At 35.2% G+C, this 23,797-nt stretch overlaps 1 protein-coding gene across 1 annotated transcript; it reads right to left on the bottom strand.

Moving 5' to 3' along the window:
* Positions 1-2,817: 2,817 nt before the first annotated feature.
* On the bottom strand, positions 2,818-23,022 carry LOC125193137 (ARM repeat superfamily protein). The gene is made up of 44 exons (XM_048090880.2): positions 22,731-23,022; positions 22,325-22,510; positions 21,583-21,672; positions 20,900-20,973; positions 20,589-20,744; positions 20,266-20,386; positions 20,002-20,057; positions 19,549-19,603; positions 19,417-19,473; positions 19,222-19,323; positions 17,199-17,279; positions 17,042-17,094; positions 16,889-16,958; positions 16,719-16,782; positions 16,036-16,184; positions 15,791-15,918; positions 14,177-14,234; positions 13,895-13,992; positions 13,458-13,542; positions 13,262-13,327; positions 12,633-12,692; positions 12,408-12,494; positions 12,139-12,325; positions 11,140-11,183; positions 10,936-11,067; positions 10,653-10,781; positions 10,512-10,564; positions 10,379-10,427; positions 9,654-9,712; positions 9,106-9,245; positions 8,861-9,015; positions 8,018-8,146; positions 7,859-7,944; positions 7,649-7,764; positions 7,450-7,562; positions 7,190-7,313; positions 6,905-7,026; positions 6,483-6,669; positions 6,235-6,376; positions 5,143-5,467; positions 4,578-4,717; positions 4,368-4,486; positions 4,087-4,288; positions 2,818-3,259 (listed from the first exon to the last, which is right to left on the bottom strand). The coding sequence occupies exons 1-44, from the start codon at positions 22,836-22,838 to the stop codon at positions 3,172-3,174; spliced, it is 4,845 nt and encodes a 1,614-aa protein (XP_047946837.2). The 5' UTR covers positions 22,839-23,022; the 3' UTR covers positions 2,818-3,171.
* Positions 23,023-23,797: the final 775 nt, after the last annotated feature.

The raw sequence follows: 23,797 nt of genomic DNA, 5'->3' as shown, positions 1-23,797 counted from the left end.
TGTGTAATTTTCGTTTTTATTAATAAAATCAAAAAAGATAAAACAAAACGCCAAATTAGGGTTTTAGATGAAAATGTCAATATAATGTTTCTGAAATATCAACACAATGCTTTGAGAATGTCAACACAATGCTTTGAGAATGTTAACCTATTGCATATATTGACATTCTACATGTATTATATTGACATATTTTATATAGTATGTTGACATTTCTGCTTTACGAAAAAATTGAAAAAATTTCGATTTTTTTTTAAAATTTTAACGTCGGAACATATGCGTGTATGATATCGTTGGAATCCTTATAAAATTATCTCTAATTTGATATATGTTATATGAATTTAACGTTTTGGGATTTCTTTTAAAAGTTAGTTATAACTAAACATGTAGTTAATTGACATTAATACCCCTATTGATATTTTATAGAATTAATCATATGGCTTTATTGATGTTTTTTGTTGATCGTATTGACATTTCATGGTTGATGATCTAGGCCCCTTAATTTGAATATCTAATGACTATTATTTAGTTGTAGTTAGCAATTAAGTATTGAGTTAGCAATATAACACTCCCCACAGAAAATAAATGTCACTAAAATGACGAAAGCTTGGTCGAATTTAGTTTGTTAAATCGTTGATAAATTATGAATTTAATTTTTTTTGGCTAATACGAAGTGGCGCGTAAATGAATTTTAGTAGTGGTGTGTGTATCAATGTTGGTGAAATGGATTAAGTACTAAATAATTTAAGCAATAATAATAATAATAATAATAATAATAATAAAAGACAAACCATTTAATATAAATAATTTCTTCTCGTAATTTGAAAAAAAATATTACAATATAAACAACTAAATGCTTGTTTTTATATATACACCGTAGTAGAAAAACACCGTAGACCACCAACGTTTTCTCTTCCGTCGTGGGAACTCCTTCAACCTTGAGGAATTCCTAAATCTCTAAATCCCAACGAGCTCCCGGTCAAACTCTAACCAATTGAATGTCTTCAACCGGAAAAATCGTAATATTCTTACTCACCAACTGCATTTGCACTCGACAATCTCCATCACGCCTTATGGCTTGCTCCATGTTGCCCATAGCAACAAATCACATCCGAATGATCTTTGTAGTGGAAATCAACAAGTATCATCCTAATTCATAGTCTGTCGACTTGTTGCTAGTGCTCCCTCCCGCCTTGTTCGTTGCAACCACTACTGATTTTTCGGGTTGCAATTTTCCAATCTCAATAGAACGAGTGGTAGGAGAGAGAGTTTCTATTTTTGGTACATATATTACTTGAGGTTTGAGCTAGTTCAAAAAATTTTAGGAATTTCTAGTATACAATAAAATAATAAATATTGTAAACTATAATGATATATATTATCTTTGAATACAAAATTTATCTTCGCTCGTCCACGGGTAATCAAGTCAGAAAACACATGAATAATTTACATTTACAATAGATTATTAGATGATGTTCGATTTAAAAATAAAATTGGATATAATGAATCTTACATTGACTTGGGATAATATCACATAGGATTAATATTGCTTAGTGTAGTATTGATTATTGAACCAGTTCAATATGAGACAAAATTAATCTCCATTACTATTGAACCAATTCAATATGAGAATCGCAAAACAAGTTCAGCTTGGGCAATTTAATAAATGCTAGCCAATAAGAATTTAGAGATCACATAAATAATGGATCCAAAAGGGGGTTTCATTTGATATAGTGGGGCTCGATGGGTTCCTTGATGCATCATCATTTTTTTGTTTTTTAAGAACATCAACAACGGTTACTCATCTAGCTCATGCCTCAGAGTGACTTGAACTCTTGACTTGTTAGATGGAGGAGAAACATTTTACCTATCGAACTGCGATTCGTCGTCAACGATGAGCATCGACATCAGTGGCTCTTCATTCATCGCAATTATTGCTTACATTGCTGCTGGATCGATATGATTTATCCCTTCATTTGCAGTCATAAAAACCTCTGATAAAATGCCCCTTCACAATCATTCTCTCTTCAAATATTTTCATCCTATCTTTGTTGATTGTATTTAAGAGAGATTATGCAGCCAATAGCACAATTGGAAGTTCACAAGCCACCCTCCGTGGCTACTGACACACATGCTTGTGCACCCGTTGAGGGAATCTGCCTAGCTTTCTTCAACAGCGTTGCTCGACACCACCATCACCACTGCTACAACCGCAATAATCCTCATCGCCACCATCTGCTTCTTCACATCACTTAACTTTTGCATTTGTTTATTTTAGAATAAATGAAAATTCATTATATATATATATATATATATAGATTTAAGTGAAATCGTATGTATGCGAGCTCAATTATCCAACTCCATGATTAGTTTCTCCAACACAATTAATATTGCTATTTCGCAATAATTTGTCACGCAAATATTAGCCCACATCTCTCTCTCTCTCTCTCTCTCTCTCTCTCTCTCTCATACTGGGAAACTTGAGAATGCATAAAATAATTGGGTAGGGAAATCCAACCCCAGAATAGGTATGTGGCATTCCTACAGAAATATTAATTCGCAGAAATAAAAACATACCAACTATTCAATTAGACCAATAAAAAATTCCGTCACTCCACTTTCACTCCTATTACGTATCAGCAAATTTTGTTATAAGTGCTCAAGTAACAATTAATCAGATAAACTCGTACTCGAATTTAAGGGATATCGAATCTTCTACTTACCATGTCACAGCTCTTATAACTAATCATTTCTCAGAAGCCGAAAATACAGAGTGCAGAAAAATAAGGTTGCCACTGTCCTAACACTATAAATACAAAATGTTTGAAACAGATTGTTTATTGTTCATCAATCTATCCTTACAATGGACATATCTCTCTCACCAACATGAACTTAAACTCGAAAGCTATCCAAATGAAAAATGATAAGAATACAGAAAGCAGAAGAGTATCAAAAAGTTGTAAAATCAACAAGCCTCTGAGAAATTCATATGCTAGCTTCATCATAACATAGAGCAATGATACCTATTGAATATAGCATTCCTCTCTCACTTTAGATATTTGATTCGGAGGAAGAAACAAAAATTCCTCATATACAAATCATTTTAAAAAGTTTGCACGCCATGACTCATCAACATATGAATACGGTATGTTTCCTATCAACCAAACCTGATAGTTAAGTGTTCAATTTAATATTTTGCAAGCCCAATTCTTCTGTAATAAGTCGAAGTAGTACTTGTACAAGCTCTCTGACTCTTGATTCCCTGTCAATATAGAAGCCGCCGCATCAAATGTATATAAATGCATATGAATTAGCACATAACCCATATCGAAGAAAAATAAAAGCAACAGTTTCTGTTGACTAGCAGTCTATTTGAAGCACAGAAACATCATAAGAGAACATTCATATCTATCCACAAATTGTACACTCTCTGTTTCACTATTATAATCATACAAAATGTAGGTATTCTTCTGACTACTTCAATTATTAGAAACTTTGTGCACAAACATTGTAAACTACTTTTGATTTTCACAGCATGTCCATGGTATATCCCCAGTCTCAACCAGCCAAGATCAGGTATACCATAGAAGCGTATGCTAACGTTTCTAAATGGATTAATCTTGAGCTAGCACCAACAAAAATGTTATCAATGGTCAGACATTGTAGCTATTGATGACACTATTAAACATACCAACATTTCCTAAATTAGAATTATAATGAACAAAATAAATACTAGTCCCAAACTCTTGAGCCTTTTTTGGCAAATGATATTCTATTCCGAATAGTGATGGCTTTTGGCGTATATGTTGGTAAGATATAATGCTGGTTTGGATACAATGAGTGGTAGCTAATGATGGGACTGATAGGAAAGAAAATTATGGAAATGCTAAAAAATTATTCTAGTGAGATGCATATAAAATCCTCTAGACCACCAAATGGAAGTACTTTTAGAACCTAACTGAAATAATTAGCAGCACTGTAAAATATAATCTGAAATTGGTACCAATTTGCAACGGAGCAGATTTCCTAATAACATGCTCATAAAACAACAATTTACCATGTCGGTGAAGTTGCAAAGCCATGTTTTACCTTGATATAACAAGTTCACAAAATGATGGGAACAGAACTAGCAAATGTGAACGTCTAGGTAAACTTTCTTCAGAGACACCCTCCTTTAAGTGATGATGTAAAGGAAGAGACGAAGCTGTTTCCGGATGAATTCTAAGACGTGCAAGCTCTCGAAGTACAAAAATGACTTCTTCTATTCTTGCTGGTGGCAAGGAACACTCACCTACACATGGAATGCAGTCATTTAAAAACATGTAGTTGAAGCATAAAGAATAAGAAAAAATAAGTTATTAGATACAAACCCAAGTCATTTTCATCCGTCAAGAATTTCCTTAAAATGTAGTCACATCTGGAAATTAGTGTTAAGATTGATAGTTTGCTAACCACAGTTCTTGCCAAATTCCAATCACCAGTTTCATTGCTGCAAGGGATATCATTTGGGTGAGTTATTGGACACAAATACCATTCATCAAAGATAGCACTTTACAAGTTACAAAAAGGATTCAGATTACCTGCTCAAGGAAAATATCTTCTGCAAGCACCTCAAAGAGAATCTGCTGCAGTGAGCAGGCATAAGCTCAACAGTTTCGAGAGGCAAGGAACAAGTGCGAGAGGCGCATCGATCAAGGGTGGAAATCAGTCTTTGCAATATCTGTTGATAAAGCATCTTGTCAAGCATTACCATATAAAATTGAAGAAAAACATAGCTAAATGGAACAAGAGAAGGAATAAGATCTCAAGGTACTAATACAATTACTGTGTTTGACCTGAAGACGACTAACTCTAGACACAATTGCAACTGAAAGCAATAAACCTTAGACAACAGTCAAGGGATCTCATGAGCCAGCCAAGCATAGGCAAAAACAGTAAAATATGAGTGAACAAGACCAAGTGCATAGACATAGGTCATGACAGATCTTAATTTAGTTTCTATGATATAAGAAAAATAACATTCTCATAATTTAACAATAATCTACTTCGGATGCAGGTCTAACAATATTCATGTAAAGACACTAGGGACATATAAACCACAACCAATGGGATATTTTGAAGTAAGTCTTAGGGAGGCGAAATTACATCAGGAGGCAAATCAGCATCCGACGCAAGAATCTTATCACCCAGAATATCCAAGATGTTCATCTCAACAGACTCGTCAGTCTGATGAACTGCTGCTGAGTGTCTGCTTGAAGGTAAGGCACGTCCACAGTGCCCCACTAAGAACAGATCATATACATCGGCCACTTCTTTCCAAACTTGTGTCCTTGAAGATCTTGTGATTGTTAAATGTGTTTCCGGAATATGACTCACATTATTGACATCATCAATAAGAATGCGCTGAAAGCCATCAACAGCTAATCTCCAAAGTGTTCCATCAGGGTCATCCCTTCTCGTTGTCATACACCTAGAAAGACCAATAGAAAAGAAATTTAATGATATGCCAAGCAGCAATCAGAATTATCATGCAAAATGTAGCAGAAACTAATTGGAAAAGACTACTAGATAGAAATAAAAGACTTGGCATCTTCCATCATATTATTCCCAGGGAACATCCAAAGAAAACTAGGTAAGTGCATTAATCTATTCCATTTGAATCCACAGCCAATGTTCAGTTCAGACCAAGCCCGGATATAACAGAAAGGTTCTGTCAGGAGTATAGCAAATCACACTTAATTGAAAATATCAGTTTTAATTGGGGTCGCGGCTCTAACATTATGATGGAGGCAAGAATGTGAGATAGAAACCATATTAGCTGAAACATCAACCAGGCCATTTCTACAAATGAAGAAACAGTGAAGGGATGCACCTCTTGTCCAGGCCTACTGCTTCAAATGCACAGTCCAAAAAATTTCTTGATCTATCATGATCAACTATTTAAGCACAATGCCAAAGTTGTGCACCGAGATAAAAGAAGGATGGAGCACCAAAAATATAACACATAGACACCATAACGTGCACTTGGAATGTACAATATATTGCAAAAGTATTCAGTCGAATAAAAATAAGTGAAAGCTTTTTGCATTCAAAAACGGGTGTTATTTTATGCTACAAGGTGTTCTATACACGTAAGAATTTAAACCCTAACCAAAATTCATAAACTCAACTATTGTACTATTTCACTAAATAAATTTTTGGAATGTTGGTAAATACCAACTTAAAGTAAATTCTCACCTTCCCAGACTTTGAATTACATTGGGGAAAATGATGTACTTTTCTTTTAGTGGAGCTTGCACAAAGATATCAACTAGGACAGGTACAAGCTTCTCCGTAAATAAAGAATATGTGTTGTTCAGCCGATCTCCCTTTTTTTGGACTGTAAAAAAAAGCACATTAGGATCAAGTTCATTATATAGATTACACTAAATTCTAAGATTTTGAAGTCGACACTCTGGGTAGGGTAGCATTGTAGCAGGTCATACCCACAATATGATTACTATCACTGATTCGATTCGGATCATCTTCAGTTTCATGTGACAAGGGATTGGCTTCTGGGAGATAATGCAACAAATTGATGAGAAGGAGATTCCACATCGAACTAAGGTGCGCTGCTGGGGTTATAAGAGGTAAGATTTCAAGTATGGTCCGTTGCACTGGTGGAACATGACCCTGTAGGATGAAGAAATTAGCATATCAACACGCTTCATGAATTATAGCTTTTGTAGTGCTTCACAATGTTTCCATCATCAGAACTTGTGTTAAACCAAGTCAAATGTCTACACGCCCATGGTGCATGAAATTCAGATGACTTTTCAAAGAAGTTGCATATAGTGATCTTTAAAAGAAGTGAAAGGGATGCAAACAAGAACAGGAAAGGTTGCATAGCAAGTAGGTAAGTATTTACATAATCAGCTTCAAAGTTATCGCTGTTTATCTTGGCTTCTTTAATGGCTGAATCGACAACCAATATCAACTGGCTATACATGTCATTGTCGAACATCCCCTGAGCTAGTGAATATAGTTCACCTGCCCAATAGGAGCATTGCAAAAATATTTTGTGTTAGTACAAGGTAAGACACCCTCCTGTGTCTTAACAGAAACCAATGGGATACAACGGAAACAAAGCAACCGTATGACAACTTTCGCCTATATAGGACAAATGAATTAAAATGAGATATAAATTTAGTACCTAGACCATGCAAGATTTCCTGCTTCACCTTTCCTGCAACATGATCACTATTGTTTGATGTTTCTCGAAGAACAGCATCATAGATATCGAGTACCGACATGATGTATGATGTAGGAACATTTCCCTGATTGAAAAGGATAACACATTTGCAAGGGTAGAAACAATGAATTTGTAAATCACAAGTCATCATGGGGAGTTTTAGCTACACATTATACAGCAACAAGCTGGCAGCTCAAACAAGAAAGAAGCAGATCATTAACCTTAGGAGAGTGAGAAACTACAGTCGACTGTAAGCAATTAATTGCTGCAAGGGCAACTTCTTTACTACCATTCAAAATGCTATTCTTGACAAACATAAGCAGAGATTCCCATCCTGAAATTCAGGACAAATTTTGAATAATGTTAATTTCTTAATCTGTACGCTATGCAAAAGTGAAATGGGATAAAGTTTATATGCACCAGATTCAAAGTTTTTTAAACTTCTAAGAAATGGAAAAAAGGATCGCAAGATCCGGGAAACACCGCCCAGCACCAGTGCAAGTGTCTCATCCCACTGTTTCTGAGCAGTATTCCGACTGCAAATTTTACCACAAAATTAGTAAATTGTGTTATTGTAGAGAACTGAAAGAAAAACAAAATTGATTAATATTAACCAGAAGATCATAATACCTGTGATGTATAAGCATATGAACTGCTTTGCCTTTGCGAGTTCCAAGTTCTTTACCTTGCCATTCATCTTTTGACGACGTTGCAGCCTTAAAAAAGTGTCTTCCTCAGTCAGTAAAAGAAAAGGAATATTCGAGTAATTCCAAGAGACTTTGATATTACCAAATGAGATGCATAATCTAATGTAGGAAAGACATAGCTCGAAAGACAATCTTCCCACATGCTTCTTGAAAGCTTCTGCCCATGACTTCCAAGAGTTTGAAAAAGCATCCTAATTGCTGAATTTCTAACCTAAAACAAAATTTCAGTTCCAGCTCAGAACATTATAACATCAAGCAGTCATATGACAAGTCACAAATTATATCTTGCCAAGAGATAATGCAAACCAAATAAGATAAAGTAAATGGTAGCTCTATAAGATGCTGATATCCGATTTAAAAAGTGTATATAATCTTCCAAGTAATTGCGCCTGATCAGAGCAATTTATCAGAGTACACAAACTGACAAAAAAACAATGATACAAAATGCTGCCATTACAATTTTTCATACAACTAGATAAACACACTATTAATTCACCAGTTGTAGGTTAATATATCGTTATGCATAAAAATAATGAGGGCGTAATTTGGAAGAAAGAACAAAACTATATCATGTTCCGTTCTAAAAATTACAGTACGAGTGTGCTAGCTGAGTGAATAACTTCTTGTCATACAAAGCAAAAGGTTTAATTTTAAAAATAAGCAGAAAGGGTAGAAGTACACCAAAGGGACACGATGCCCACCACATATTCATCTTGCCAAACATATTCTTCAAACATACACTCCAATCTCTAAAGATTATATTTATATGAACGAAAGCTACTTTTTATTTGTGGAAGAATTTTAAAAGAAAAAATATATATCAATTGGACAATAGGTACTTTTGATTTGCGGAAAATGTGTTCAAGATCTTATCAAGTACATAGGCCAATTAACATTCTGCTTTTGCTACTGAAAATCTGATTACCTCTGGTCTCTCATCAGCCCCCAGTTTATGAAGTAATGAGAAAACAGAAAATAGCAACTTGTCGCGCTCAACAGTATTCGTGTAGTTTGTGACATCATTTACTTCCTCGTGAGAATCAAGGTTTGGCTCTGCTTTCTCCTCATGATTTTCTGGATCTGCAACTCATAGCAAGGCATAGTATTCAGATTAATCTAAGAAATACATCAACCACATACCTTGATTTCTAGTTTTAAACAGAAGTGAACCTGCCCCAGATTCTTCTCGAGTCCAATGCACAAGCCCTTTAACAATAAAGTCAGTAGCCGTCCATAATAAACCTATAGATGTCAGACTTATATTTAACTCAGTTTGCTGAGCACTGTACGCCCCAGCTACATCAATACATCTGCAGATTATAGAATTGCATAGAATTACAAATTATGGCATGTAAAAAACAAATATAACGGTAATATTTAGCAAAGAAATATAGTATAGCTAAGTAGCTATCTAGAAAAGCTTTTCTAAAGTTAAAAGAGATCTTCAAAAAAATTCAAGGACCAATTCTCTGCAAAAGGACAACTGATGTTTTTGCAGGAAATTAGCACAAGCAATACTAAAGTAAAAAAAAATAATTACCCGACAGGAAAAAGGGAAGATGACCCTAAACAAATTATTCCAATTAACTAAAAATGCATAATTTTCCAAGAATAATCAAATTTCATTATTTTACTAATCGAAATAATACAGCAAACTGGAAGTAACTATGATGTCCTTCACCAAAAATTAAAATTTTGAAAAAAGGAGAAGCTCTTACTCATGGAGGCAATTAGCGGGTATAGTCGGTAACCCATCATTCATTATGACACGAAGGCTCTACACAGAAGGAATTCTGTAAGTAAAAGCTAAACAACCAGATCATGAATAAAGTAGTTATGTAGGTTCATCACAAGTTAGATGTACAAAATATTCATTGAACTCTAAGGAAAAGAAAATGCTAACTTCAAATAATGATATCGGCTAATGCTATCTTTGTCAGCCTGAGGCTGATCAAGAAAATCAGATGAATCCTTGAATGCACATGAAACAGAAATTAGATTTTCAAGACTAGTTAAGTGATCATGTAAAACAAAACAGAAAATATTGATCACTCGAGAGGAAAAGGAAAATTATTGCTTTAATGGTGCTTTCAAAAGGGAAAGTCACTTGCCGTTTTAGCTATCCAATTAACATAATTCTTCTACCACATTAAATCATTGATTTAGGATTTGTATCGTGATCATTTTATGGCTGCATTTAGAATCTATCATTAATTCGAATGTAATGTATACTGTATACATGAAATTTATCATCCTTCTACTTGATAAAATAACGAGGTCAAAATCCAACTATCACAGCATAAGAAATGAACCAAACATTACATATTTCCATGGCAGGATTTCAATGCATATATATATGAAACGTAGAAACAGGATTCCAGACTGGTGCGGACAATTAGGTATTCATTGCAATAAGGGCCTTGTTCCGATATGTTTTGCTCACCTGGAAACCAAGTGCAATGAGATCCTTCTCTGATGCATGAGCTATAGACCTGGAAATAGAAAGCAGCACAAGTACTCAGATTTTAAATCACTACTCACTAGACAGCATGACAAATATTAATGCAAATACACACCTTAACATTTCAAGAATATTCGGCCAGCTGTAGCGCAACTTCTCCCCATGCCTCTGATAAGTTAGTGGATCAGTCAGACCATGAAATGCAAAGCTACCAAGTCTGAGGGTAATCTTTATCAGATGGATGGATGATGATTACCTCCAAAACATGCAGAAGAATTTTTAAAGATCCAACACGAAGATCTAGACTTTGGGATGAAGAATAAAGATCCTTCAATGGAGAGATGACAGAACATTCCAGCATCCTCAACTTAGATTGCTCAATAAGCTTTCAGAAGATTTATCAGTGATAACATATGTTAACTACTACCATAAAAACTGAAGCAATTGCACCCTGCCCGCCCACAACAAAAAGAAAACAGAAATAGCAGACATAAAAACCCATGAACAGCAAATTACTCAGGACAAGAAAAAACTCTTACATCATTTGATGCATCCGTAGATTTAGATGAAGCATTTCCCAATAAATGGTCAGAACCTAAAACAGCACATATGGACTTATCCAATGCATCAAGGGCAATTGATTGCAGTTCTGGGTTGGGACAGTCAGCAAGCTGTAAAGCATCATGTCACTATCAGAACAGATGCAAACGTACATGCACCTAGAAGCCTGGTATTTGCATTACCTCAAGAAAATGACCAACTACATCATCCCATAATGGTTCCACCCCTGCCAAAAGCACGGAATTTACATTAACTCAGGTGGACAATAATTTTAAGAATCCCCGAAACAAAATCTAAAGACAGTTTCTGAAAAAAAGACGATCTGAGAATAGGCTACAAAAAGAATCTTTTAGCTATAGCTTAGACTTCTTCAGCAGACACATGGATTTCCAACTTAATCGCTTATAAAGGATGAATATGATTCTTTTAATTTTTTACTCCGTAGTTTATAAATAACAAACAGCTCAAGAACAAGTTATTGAGCATGCCATCTATTAGAAAAGAAGCAATTTGATTGATATCAAACAGGTTATGTGCATTTCACAAAGCAGGATCTAATCATCAAACAAGATTGCACATTAAGAATTTTGACATGCAAAAAACCAAACTTTTTCAATACATACTACATAAATTTAGAATCCAATGTTAAGCACATGATACAACATCTGATCTTACTTGTGGCATATATTGGATGGTTATCTTGCAACAGTCTTACAATAATATCAGTATTAACTAATCAACAAAATTTCTAGAGAGGGGTACATAAAGTATGAAAGCCTCTAAACCCAAATGTATCAACTTGGAGTAAACCTTTCAACTTCTGTTTCTTCTTGGAATTGTACAAATCTTTGCATGTAGATAGTCCTCAACTGAAGGAATACAACTAAACATAGTTTTTTAGTGGAAGCATTCGAGGAAGACATTACTTAAAATCTCTCTTGAGGCAATTAAGTTTACAAAGCAAATCAAACATGGTATTGTAAGTTTACAACTAGGTATAATATCAAAAGAAACGTAACCAGTAAGGAAACATTAAAATTTAGTAGAGACTAGAGAGTAAGCACCTATCTTCATATAAGAGTTACATCTTGGGTAATGCAGCTTAGTTTGTTAGCACCTATATCTACAATCAATAACAGATGAAGGAACCACATCACATCTATAACTGGTTAGGAACATACTGTGCAGATTATTGGTGAGAACAGACAGTATTCTGTCGACAGAAAAACTAATGCTTCCAATTTTCTGATTTGATGGCTGCCCATTGATACCCAGAGTTGCATCCATACATTGACATGACAACTGACGCAAAGCAGAAAGAAGCGATTGAACAGCCGATATGTGCATCAGCGCTGAGCTTTCGAAAAGCTATATTAAGGAAAAGATGTGCATGATTAGTAGAACTAAATTAGAAACTACATTAACCAAACAGATAAATTACAGAACTTGCCTGAGAATTTAGTGAAGAGAGAATACTAAAATCACTATGATGCCCAGATGAATCTCTAGTTAGCTTTGGGACAGTTGCAGATACCTCCTACAAAGTTAGAAGTCCCAAATTAGATCTCAATTACCACCACCAGCAACAAGGACTTGATAGGCTTTGATAGAATTACTTAATGCTGAAAATCTTCTCAGACTAAAATCTGATACGCAAGATGATTTTGAATATTACCTGTGTTGTTGCATGTGGAGAATGAATTGCACGGTCAAGAGCAGACAGAGTCTCCAAAACCTCCAGAAAGAACACAAATATTAGAATGTGACCGTTAACAATCTTATATATTGATGAATAATATTGTTAGGATTATATTATTTTATAATTCTTGTAGTAGTAGAATTCTATAGGATTTTATTTTCTTCCCTGGAATGGTTTATCCCTTTGTATATAAATACCAGCATAACTCACCAGAAGAATGTAGTAGAATTCTATATATATTTGTCTTTTAGTAGAATTCTATAGGATTTTATTTTCTTCCCTAGAATGCTTTATCCCTTTAGGGGCTGTTCGGTTTGCAAGATTATATCTCGAGATTAAATATGTATTGTGTTTGGTTCATGTCATTAAATCTCACAACTTAATCCTAGATGGATAATTAGTCATAGCCACCCCCTCCAACTAAAATAATCTCACAACCTAATCCTAGATGGATTATCCCATGATAATTACTCATGGCAACCGAACGGCACCTTAGTCTACGTATAATTGTCTTGTAGTAGAATTCTATAGGATTTTATTTTCTTCCCTAGAATGGTTTATTCATTCAATTATATTCCACATATTGTTTGATAAAAATAACATACCAAAACCCAAGAAGGACCCAATACGTTTTGCAGTCTTTGAGTTATGTTGAAGAGAGTCCTCAAAGCCTGTATATGTAAAAATTTGACAGCACGGCCATGAATTAGATAGCAAAGGAGTATGGGTGCAGTCTAGGAAAAATGGAGAAATAGAATTGTTCTTAAAGTACAATAACACATTAAACCAAAAGAAACATACCTGCACATTTTTTGGAGTAAGAATTATGCCTTCCCTCTGATCAACCAATTGTTCAGCCCGTTTTGAACTAGGTGAGAGCATTATACTGCACATAAGACATTAAAGGGTTACTTGGTCTTCAAACAATAAAGTTTTTAGGGTGGTTCAGATACTTTCAATGTAGCATGCTTCCTGTGGAAGTGCAATTCAGGTCGTATATCATATGTTCACAACTTGGTATCTAAAACATCTAAGAAATTGGATAGTAACTACGACGAACTTCCATGAAAGTTAAGGAATTCAATAACATGGTGATGATAAATAATGAGCTAGGATCCAATTAAACTCAAAACAAGACCAATGTAACCTAGAACATCCATCAAAGACTAAAGCAACAAATAAATCGGAAGAAAATTTTCAGATTCAGTAACCAAGATGGTCTTGAGAGGACAGTATACCTCCTTTTTTCAGCTTCGCCAGGCATATAGATTGTAAACTTGCAAAGTGATGCAAGAAAAGAATTTAAAGGCTCTACAGCATGAAGAACTCCACATGCCTGTAAAATAAAGTTGAGTCACATTCAGCATTAGATCAGATGGCATCAGAGTAGTATTCGCTGACCAGTAAAAACTACATCACAGAGACTTTTCATACATGATCATTCAACACAAATATCTTAACACTATCAAAATACATTTTCCACAACCGGCTGAAAAACCCTTGCTATAAACAATAATTACCTGAGTAAACGCTTGATAACCTTTCAGTATTTCCAATATGATGGCCTCCCCCTGTGACCTGAGGCAGTATCAGACATAAGAAGCTAGCCGATAGGGATATCAGGGTAAATTACAAAACTTTCCCCTGAAGCATGGTCTATTCAAAGAAGTACCCCTCCTAAGTTTCAAAATTACAAAAACCACCATCAATATTTGTATCAATCCTACATGTTTGCACTGCGCTGCCATGATGAAAAATTACTGCACCCGCAGAAAGAAACAAAAAAAAAATTTACTTTACAATATATTTCACTCCCTTTATAAAACTTTAAAAACAAGTTAACCAAAACTCAAATTTACTAATATACAATAATAATACATAAAAGAACAGAATACAATATTATGATAGTATATGCTAATCATAAAACTCCAGGAAATGTGCATATTTAGAAGGTGATAGGAAAGTACATGTGGATACAACCTCAATGGTTCCCAAGGCTGCACAATGCATAATTTTACCAAAATAACTCTATAATCAAATCACCTTCATGTAATGAATATTAATTTTGATGATTTTGAATGATGAAGAAAATGTCTTTACAATTCAAAAAATTAAAAATGATGAAATCAGTTTTTATTGCACTTGTCATAGTTATCAAATTCATAAATTTAGATAAATATCTGAAATAATAAAAAAATTTAGAGAGAAATATAGTTTAAAAAGTTTTAAGAGCATCATTGCTATTTCATCTAAAACATTAACATTCTCAAAAGTTTGAAATTATATTTCTAGTTGAGGGTTTCTATACAAACTCCCAAAAGCACAAGGGGTGAGTTTAATTTTGCCATGAAAGAACAAATTGATTGTGAAATTTCAGTTACTTTGCACAGAGTGGCCCAAATAGAAAAATGTGAGAACTGTGAGAACTCTGCATTGAACTTAACATGAACCTGTACTGTACCTATACACGTTACTGCACTGAACCCTACAGTCATCGTGAATTCAGTGCAGTAAGCTCACTGCACATTCATACTAGATCAAGGTCCATTGCAATGTTCTAGAACCATGGTTTTCATTTGAACGACTCATTCTATGTAACAATTTATATGTTTACTACAATTATACTGAAATGATGAATTAAAACATTACAATACCTGTATATAAAATAATTTAGTCAAAATTTAGATTAAATAATATGCAAAATTACTACAATTGGATAGTCATTTGTCATACTTGCTAAACATTTTATCTATCCGTAGAATTTTATATTTAAAATATTTAAATTGAAACCTCCAGTAAATGGAAACAGACATCGTACTTAGAAGGATGCAGTCTCTTAAAAAAATTAACAACCCTCCCTCTCTTCACCTTCCTTCCTTTAATTATTACCATCCTAATTCACCCACCTTCAAGCTCCATAACCCTCCGCATTCCCATACGGTACTCCACAAGACAATCCCGAGTCTCCAACATGAGGCATTAATATATCCATTAACTAGAGGTGGTTTTGTAATTTCAAGACATAGAGGGGCACCTTTTTGTAAATAAACCAAATATCAAGAATAGTTTTCATAATTTGACCTTAATTATACTTTGTTTATGCAATATGACTAAAGGAAATACTCCCAACCTACTTCATCAAGATGAGGGAAAGAGCATCTAGAATGGTTAACCACATCGAATCAACCATTGACACACACAGCGTGGCAGTTATCCCAGTACAGCTTGCAGGTGGATCATTATCCCACTTGGGAGATTCAAGCTAATAGTTCCAACACAAGAAGGATGTTAAGACACTTTTTGTAAGATAAAGGAAATGGAACTGAGAGAACTGCACAGCAAAAACAGAAAAACAAAAAACAAAAACCCTGCATCTCACCTCACCATCATCCACGGCTTCATCAGTCAAAGTGGCAACTGCAAAAACAACTCCCAACAGACCCTCAATAGCCAAAGTGATGGCATGTGCTTCACTAGCAACCAAGACAGTAGCATTTGATGCTTCAGTATCTAAGCTCCACTCAATACCTGACGCAATAAAAATTCAGCATGTCACCACTGCATTCACAATTAAGATGCTAACACCTACAAGCTATTAGCCCAGGGATTACAGAGTAGCAGAAATAGACAGGTATCGCACCAATTATTTGAACAAATCTGAATCAAAAATTAGAACGTGACAGTCCATTATGCATTGTCAGTACTGTAAGGATCAGGTGCAGTTTGTTCACCAACCAGCGTACAAACTAAAGCAAAGCGCAAAGCATGCCATGGAGAAATAATAACAGACTAAAAATGATAATCATTAACCATAAGTTATTCAGAAATAGGATAACGATGCACCATCAGTGAAAAATACAGATTCCACGTGATTATTCAATTCAATAACCAAACGCTGCTTCTCTGCCCATCACGATTATTATCAGGATATTACTTTAACATCAAGTAAATTAAAAAAATCTTGTATTTCAACATAGTTGCTTCAAATTCCTTGGCTTATGTCTCAGCCTGCATGTTACGCTTAGAAAGTCATTGAGGAGTAGGGTTTGCAAACAATATTACCTTTGGCCTTGCTGCTAAACATCCCAGCAACAGCTGCAAGGCTCTCCTCACCAGTTTCTAGGTACTAAGAGATTGAACACAAAGGTTGTTAAATTTTTGGGATTTCTCATCCCTTTGTAGAACCTGGTAGCTTGGTTTTCTAATAACTTTTGTTATCATAGACTGTGTACCTGTACAGTAGAAACAACCCGAGCAAGAGCTTTTACGATACCCTCAACAATATTTGAGTTATTTGGATGCCTGAAACACATCTAACCATGATTATAAAAGAAATAGAACTAACCAATCAAAGCATAAACATTAACCAACCATTATGAACTTACAGGTCAAAATTCTGAAAAAGAATACGCAGGGTGCGTGCTTCCACACAGAAACCCTGTCAACAAATTTTAAGATGCAGACCCACATGATCAAAATAACAGAATAAAAAAAAATCAAGCAATCTTCAGCTGGGTAAGTCATTTGAATGATGGGGATTACCCTCAAAACTTCAAGCACGAGAATCCGATGCCATAGCGGCAGATCAAGAGCGATCACTCGCACTAACATACTGAGAAACACCTGATCAAGAAAAAGTATTATGTACATACTACATAGAAAAATTTACAAGCACGAATGGGAATAAGTATGTAAAACAATGTTATCGGTACTGATTCTTTATTGCAGCACGCAGTTTGACTTCTCTACTGGAAACCTTGATGGAAATGAAACTTACCTAGATTCATAGATTGACTATACATATTTTAATTGATCTGAACATCCAGCAATGAAGGTTGATTATTTCTGTAATCATATTTAATTTTAGTGGGGAAACAAATGGAAAATCTTATTACATTTAGTGGCCTAGTTTTTTTATCCCATGTTCTCAACAGGGGAAAATATAATCACAACAGTACCACTCCATACTAGGGTAAATATCAATCAAAGGGCCAATTGCCCAAACTATAGTAGTAGCAACAAAATTGTCTTGCGCTATCAATTATATTAATTAAAGACCCAAACTATTGAGGTTATTACAAAAACCTCTTAAACTATCAATTGAAGTCCCGGACTACAGGGATTGTAGCAAAAAGGTCATGCGTAAGAATTTTCGTACACAGACTGCTAACATGTTTTAGTTTTTGTACTTTTTAGTAAATAGAGACTTGGCAAAACGACATTGTTTTGCAATAAAATTTTAAAAATAGGAAGTTCATAAAATATTCAAAGTTTTTTGCTGATTTCACACGATTCTGCAAACTCTATTGCCAATTTTAATCTTTAAATTGCTATCGATTCATCTAGGGTAGCAGACGAATAAAAGCTACTGTCGAATGTCGAGTTCTAAAGAATTTATAGTTCTTGGTACAAATTTTTCTGTTCTTGCTTAAGATTTATCAGTGCCCATCCTCCCCCCCCCCCCAGTCCACCAATCCTGAGGTTTGTGGAGCTCCTTTTGACATGCTTGTATTTAACTTCTTCCTGTTGTATTAATACTTCGAATGAATGTCCTTTGCAAGCACACTTCAACCCCCCGCCCAACCTCATTTTCTTTTGTATTTACTAAATGCATTGTAGGTTATCATCTCTAAATGTCTTGGAAAACTTGACTATTGCTATAAAATGTCTTGATTTATGATGATCTAAACGTTGATGCTTCCCAGATTCTAATATTTGGTCACAGTCATGTCCGCCAAATTCTAATTTTATTCATTGTGCCACTAACAATATCTCATCAGCGCAATGGCTTACAAAATGAGGCAATATGCTAATCTTGTGTAAGGTCATTTGCCACATTGAAATTTTTCTAAAGGAGGTTCCAGTTATAAACTAGGGGCTTTGTTACAGAAATTGAAGGTTCAGTTATGGTGTGATAGTGTTTCCCATATTTATGGATCTTGCCTTTTGGCTACTACGAACTCATTCATAGAGGCATAGTCCCGAAAGAACCATCGTTTCTTGAAAAATGGTTTCACAAGTTGTCAGGTGACAACATTAACCCAAAGGTCGACCAAAACATGGCTACTAATCTTTAAAAAACCGACACTACAGTCTACTTTAAAAGAGATGACATGAGCATAAGCTAGCTAATTAAAAAGTCATTGTGTATCATCCACCAAAGTATGAATGCTCAGTGCGTTGATGATGTGATGTGATGTGATCTTTCTGTCCATACGCCTCTACAAATTCACATCTCTACTTTGTCCTTCTTAACTTACCCCTATTCAATTTCCTTATTGTCATATTTTTTGTTCTCATTTCCCTCGGTTTTTCACAATTATATTCTTGTCATTGCCAATTTTTTCATTATTGTCTCATAACAGTCAGAAGATCATGTAATGCATGACTTTTTCTTCTGAGATAAGAAGTAAAGTAATTTATCAGGCATAGAAGTAAGAGTTTACAACCAGTGGGCACGACATCGACTCTTACACCATTCAAACAACTAAACAACGGGTATATAAGTAACAGCTAATAGCCAACTGTGCAATAACTAACTTTGAAAAGGAGAATAATTTACTACCTCAGATTCCGTAATCAGTGACGAACTATATAGTCTGATAATATGGGCTACACACCGCAATACCAGGCGGCGGAAGTAAGGCTCTCCTACTTCACCCTCAATCTGATAGCATCCGAATTCAGAGGTGAATATATATTAGAAAACCATCTAGCAATAAACAAGTTCATAAAACATGTTTATCAACTAAGAAACCACCTCAGAGTTGGTGCGAAGTGAAGTCATGAGAAGTGAGCAAATTTTGTGGCGCAAAACCTGTTGGTTTGAACTATCATTAGACAAGCACAAAACTGGTACTTCAATTTCAACCCAACACACTAGCACTAGTACCTGCTCAAAAGGAATCAAGGTCCTGAAGAGCACCACATAATTAGACAGTATGAACCTGAAAATGCCATCGAGAGAGGGTTGTTACAAGTTGACAAAAAATTAAATCATATCCAAATTGAGCGACATAAAATAGCCACTTGACCAAATCTATGCTTTGAGGTTTTAGTATTTACTAAGAGAACATCAACTCCAGCTTTCAGGAAGATCTCACTTGATCAATGTGGAAATTGGGCTAATGATGATTATATCAAAGAAGCACAAAGTGTCATTAATTTCCCATGTTATTTCAGGTTCTGAATTCATATAATAAAATGGAAGTGATGAGACAATATGCATATCTAACTTTATCAGCCCTGAACCCACATGTGTTCTTGTAAAAGCAGCTGGATGTAGTCCAAAAAGCTATCACAAATTCAATATGTAAAAATTGAACAGCAATCATAAACTTCTTACTCAAGCAAGTCCAGTGCAAATGACCGCTGAATGGAACTAGCATGTAACCAAATAGCCTGAAAATAAAGTAACAAAATTATAAAGACAAAGAATGGAATTGTGGCTGACAATTTGAATAGTGTTCCCACTACCACCAACACTTCACCACCCAAAATAATCACACAGAATAAAGACAAAAAGGGGAAAGACGAACCAAAAAGAAAACACATTATTGAGTATGAAAGAATACATAAGGGATGTATATTTTTCAAATTTAGCACATACAGATCCACCTGCAGCAAGAGTCGTCAAGTCCTCCAATAAACAAAGTCCAAGTTTTCCAGGTTTTGTAAGGGTGTGTCTCTTTAATGATGGGCCTCCGGATTTAACTTGTAATTCCAGCGACCTGTTTGTACATAATGAGCAGACCATGAACAGCAGCATTCCAGTGAACATATAATAGCATAATACCCCCAAAAACTCCTAAAGAAAATACAAAAAAAAAAGTACTCCATAGACACATTGTCAGTGGCCATTGCAAAATAATGTTGGACAAGATAAGCCATATTTTATGGTAATAGCTAACAATGAAAAGAGTGAGCACATACTCTAGACGCTTTATGTTGCGATTGACATCACTTGTCACAGAATTTGTTCGAGAAACATATCCTCCAGAACCAAATCTGCCTGCAGGCAGAGACTCTGCGGAAACCACGTGATCAAATATCAGCGCTACTGCTTGTCTGAATGTTGCTGCAGCCGTACTGGACAAGATTCCAAAATAAATAAATTAATATGACGCCTCTTAATGAGTCGCTATAGCAAGTTCATAGGATAAGAAAATAATGATGGGGATTGGGGAACAGGACAAGGAAAGAGAATTCCCCACATGCATGAAAATAGTCCAAATGTTACTTACTTCCTCACACTGTCAGAAGACCTATTGTTTTCCAGGAGGTGGAGACAGATACCAAGAGCATGAGACATGTTCTCCTGCCAATACAGGAATGTTAAAGCATAATGTACATAAATCAGACATGTCCACTATGTTAATGCAGAGTTCTTCCCTAAAGAAACTTCAAAGACCAAATGGAAATATCCATTTAACAAGGAATGACGCATGTAATATTTTATGTCCCAAGTCCCAACCAAGGAAGCTATGCATATATTTTAATTATAAAGTTTTTCAAGTGACTACTGACTACAATATCATGAGTAACTTTATTTCCTCACCTTTTTATACTAGTGATTGTGTCATTTTTTCACTATTTCTTTATAATTGTTCTTATAAATGTTATTTTGCTGAACAGTGTATGGTCTAGTAAAAAAATATCCAACGCAGATTTTACAGTAAAGAAAATCCAGGTGATAAATTCTTCCAATTGGAATATCGTACTTTATGATAAGGTAACTGTGTAATCTAAAAAGTAAAAAGATGGCTTCATCACTAACATTTGGCAAGTCAATAGTTATCTCAACTCAATTTCATCACAAAATATGTTACATCGTGATGTTCTGCAATGTTTTTATCAATCATAAGACTACCAAACAAACTTGACATCAAATGTAAAAATGTAATAAGGATGATGAATTAAGTTTCACCTCATCATCAGGTAGCAGACGAGATTGAAATATTATGAGGATAGTTTGCAGGGTCTTAAGTTGAATGCCCTCATCTGCCATCTCACCATGCTGGAAAGAGGAAAATGATTTTATGCAAAAGTGAGATTCCAATGAATGTAACGCAAAAATCATGTTAAACATTAATATTTAACTTCAAACTTATTGAAGCTGCCACGTAGAGCCAACTAACTAAGAGACAGCAAAGCAAATTTGTAAAAAAAAAGGAAGAAGCAAGTTCATATAGTAATTGTCAGAGTTAGTGAGCACAGGGTAGAAAATAAACATCGGGATGACAAGATGTTCGTGCAACCTCTACGCATACAAAAGTCTAGGTTCAAAAGATATAAATCCAGCTTCTGAGACTATCACTGACAAAGAGCTCCAAGCTCCATATTTTTGGAGACGGGCATTGGAGGATTGGGGCTGGGCATACTTCGTGAATGGACCCCTATACTTGGTTAGAGATGATATTGAGCCACATTACACAATGAGAAATGGCATTTGTTCTCTTGCACCAAATTAGTCCAAAGCCCCAGAAAAAACAAAACAGAATGCATGCTTCCATACTCAATAAGATTTAACAGGATTCTCTTTCATAACTCCTAGTACAAAGTATTGTAGGCGGTATATAAATAAGAACTATAGCATGAGTGAAGTTGATTCATCTAATCTAATACGTAAAACAACTATTAACGAAAAGCACGTAGAACTTCCAGCTTACATCCTTGAGAGTGGAAAGAATATCTTTCAAAGCAGATGGGGCAATCGCATCGTGCGAAATAAGCTTTTGCAAGCATGACAGTCCGATCACACTTAGCTTAGCATTCCTAACTTCACAAGCCATCACGAATATCCTCAAAATGTCCTCATTATGGGCAATCTCACTGGGGCTTGCCATCGATCTAAGCTGAAATCCCAAATATAAACAGTAGTGAATAAACCTATCCATATGAAAGCCCCTTAAATTAGAATCACAGCCCAACAGAGAGTTCACGCAGCTAAAACAACTATCAGCTCAAAGCAACGCCAACTACGTTTGCCAATTATGCAACTCATGAGAAAATCAGCACCGCACGTATAATATTCAGAGGTGAATTGAAGGAGAGAGTAATTGAGTGAGAGAGGACCTTCAATATTGCATGTTCAGCGGCGTCTTTGATGGCGGGATAGCGGCGGCGAGCCTCGGCCGAAAGAGACCTGAGATCGGACTCTAAAACCGTCATGAAAGCCGCCATCCTGTCCTAGCCTAGGGCTTATCCTCTATCTAGTTATCGAATTCAATTTCCAATGAGGATTTTGATTTGGGGATTCTTTCTGTTATTAGTTCATGGTGGAAACTGGGAACGCAGATCTGCATCTGCTTCATCTGCTATCAGTCGGTTTGACAACAATGGAGGAACTGTCACGTGCCCTTCACATGACTTTTCATCGTCTTATTTTTTCGCTATTTTCACACTCATTTAGTAAGACTATTTAAAATTTTAAGAGTGAATTAATATTTAGGTTCTATACTTATTACGACGCACGTTTGCCATTCCTATACTTGTAAAATATCATTTGTGGTCCTCATATTTGTACTTATGCACGTTTAAAGGTTCTTTTCACTTTTTAGCATTTTTTTCGGACAAAAATACCCCCAAAAGATAGAGGGCAAATTTGCACACTATTTTCTCTTCTTCCTTCTTCTTCTTCTTCTTCTTCTTCCTCCTCCTCCTCTCCTCCTCCTCCTTTTACCTCTCTCGTCCTTCTCCAGTAGCACCGCCTTTCCCTTTTTTCGCTTTAACACCTCCGACAGTAAATGTTAGTTATGCGAACAATGAATAAAACCTACCATTCCACAATATACAAAAAAATAAAATATTAGTTTGGATTTATAATCAAAGGGCTATGATTAATTTGAAGGGCGTTGGATAAGAATGGTATTTTTATTGGGATGTTGATATCTAATGCTGATTTGTAGTGTATTGTTTTGCAACCACAAACTGCACAATGGCAATCAAATTTCTTTGGATTATAGAACATGTCCACAACTCAAATGTTCTACAATGTTTACCAGAAAGAGGAAAAAGGAAGAATGAAGGAAGGAAAGAGAGAAAATACTCCCTCCGTCTCAGATTAAGAGTAACTTTTTGCCATAAAAGTCCGTCCCAATTTAAGAGTCACTTTTAGAATTTTTCATATTTGATCATACAAT

Source organism: Salvia hispanica, chromosome 4 (assembly GCF_029641045.1).
Source record: "Salvia hispanica isolate PSC_SH4W2 chromosome 4, Shi_PSC_v1, whole genome shotgun sequence".
Lineage (NCBI taxonomy): Eukaryota > Viridiplantae > Streptophyta > Magnoliopsida > Lamiales > Lamiaceae > Salvia > Salvia hispanica.
This window is presented reverse-complemented; position numbering and strand designations above follow the sequence as displayed.

Excerpts from the sequence above, each read along its gene's own strand:
- LOC125193137 (XM_048090880.2), bottom strand. The coding sequence starts at position 22,838 with ATGGCGGCTTTCATGACGGTTTTAGAGTCCGATCTCAGGTCTCTTTCG. Across the intron at positions 7,563-7,648 it reads TTTAAAAAACTTTGAATCTG|GATGGGAATCTCTGCTTATG; the intron begins GTGCATATAAAC and ends CCTGAATTTCAG. Across the intron at positions 4,289-4,367 it reads GACGGATGAAAATGACTTGG|GTGAGTGTTCCTTGCCACCA; the intron begins GTTTGTATCTAA and ends TTCCATGTGTAG.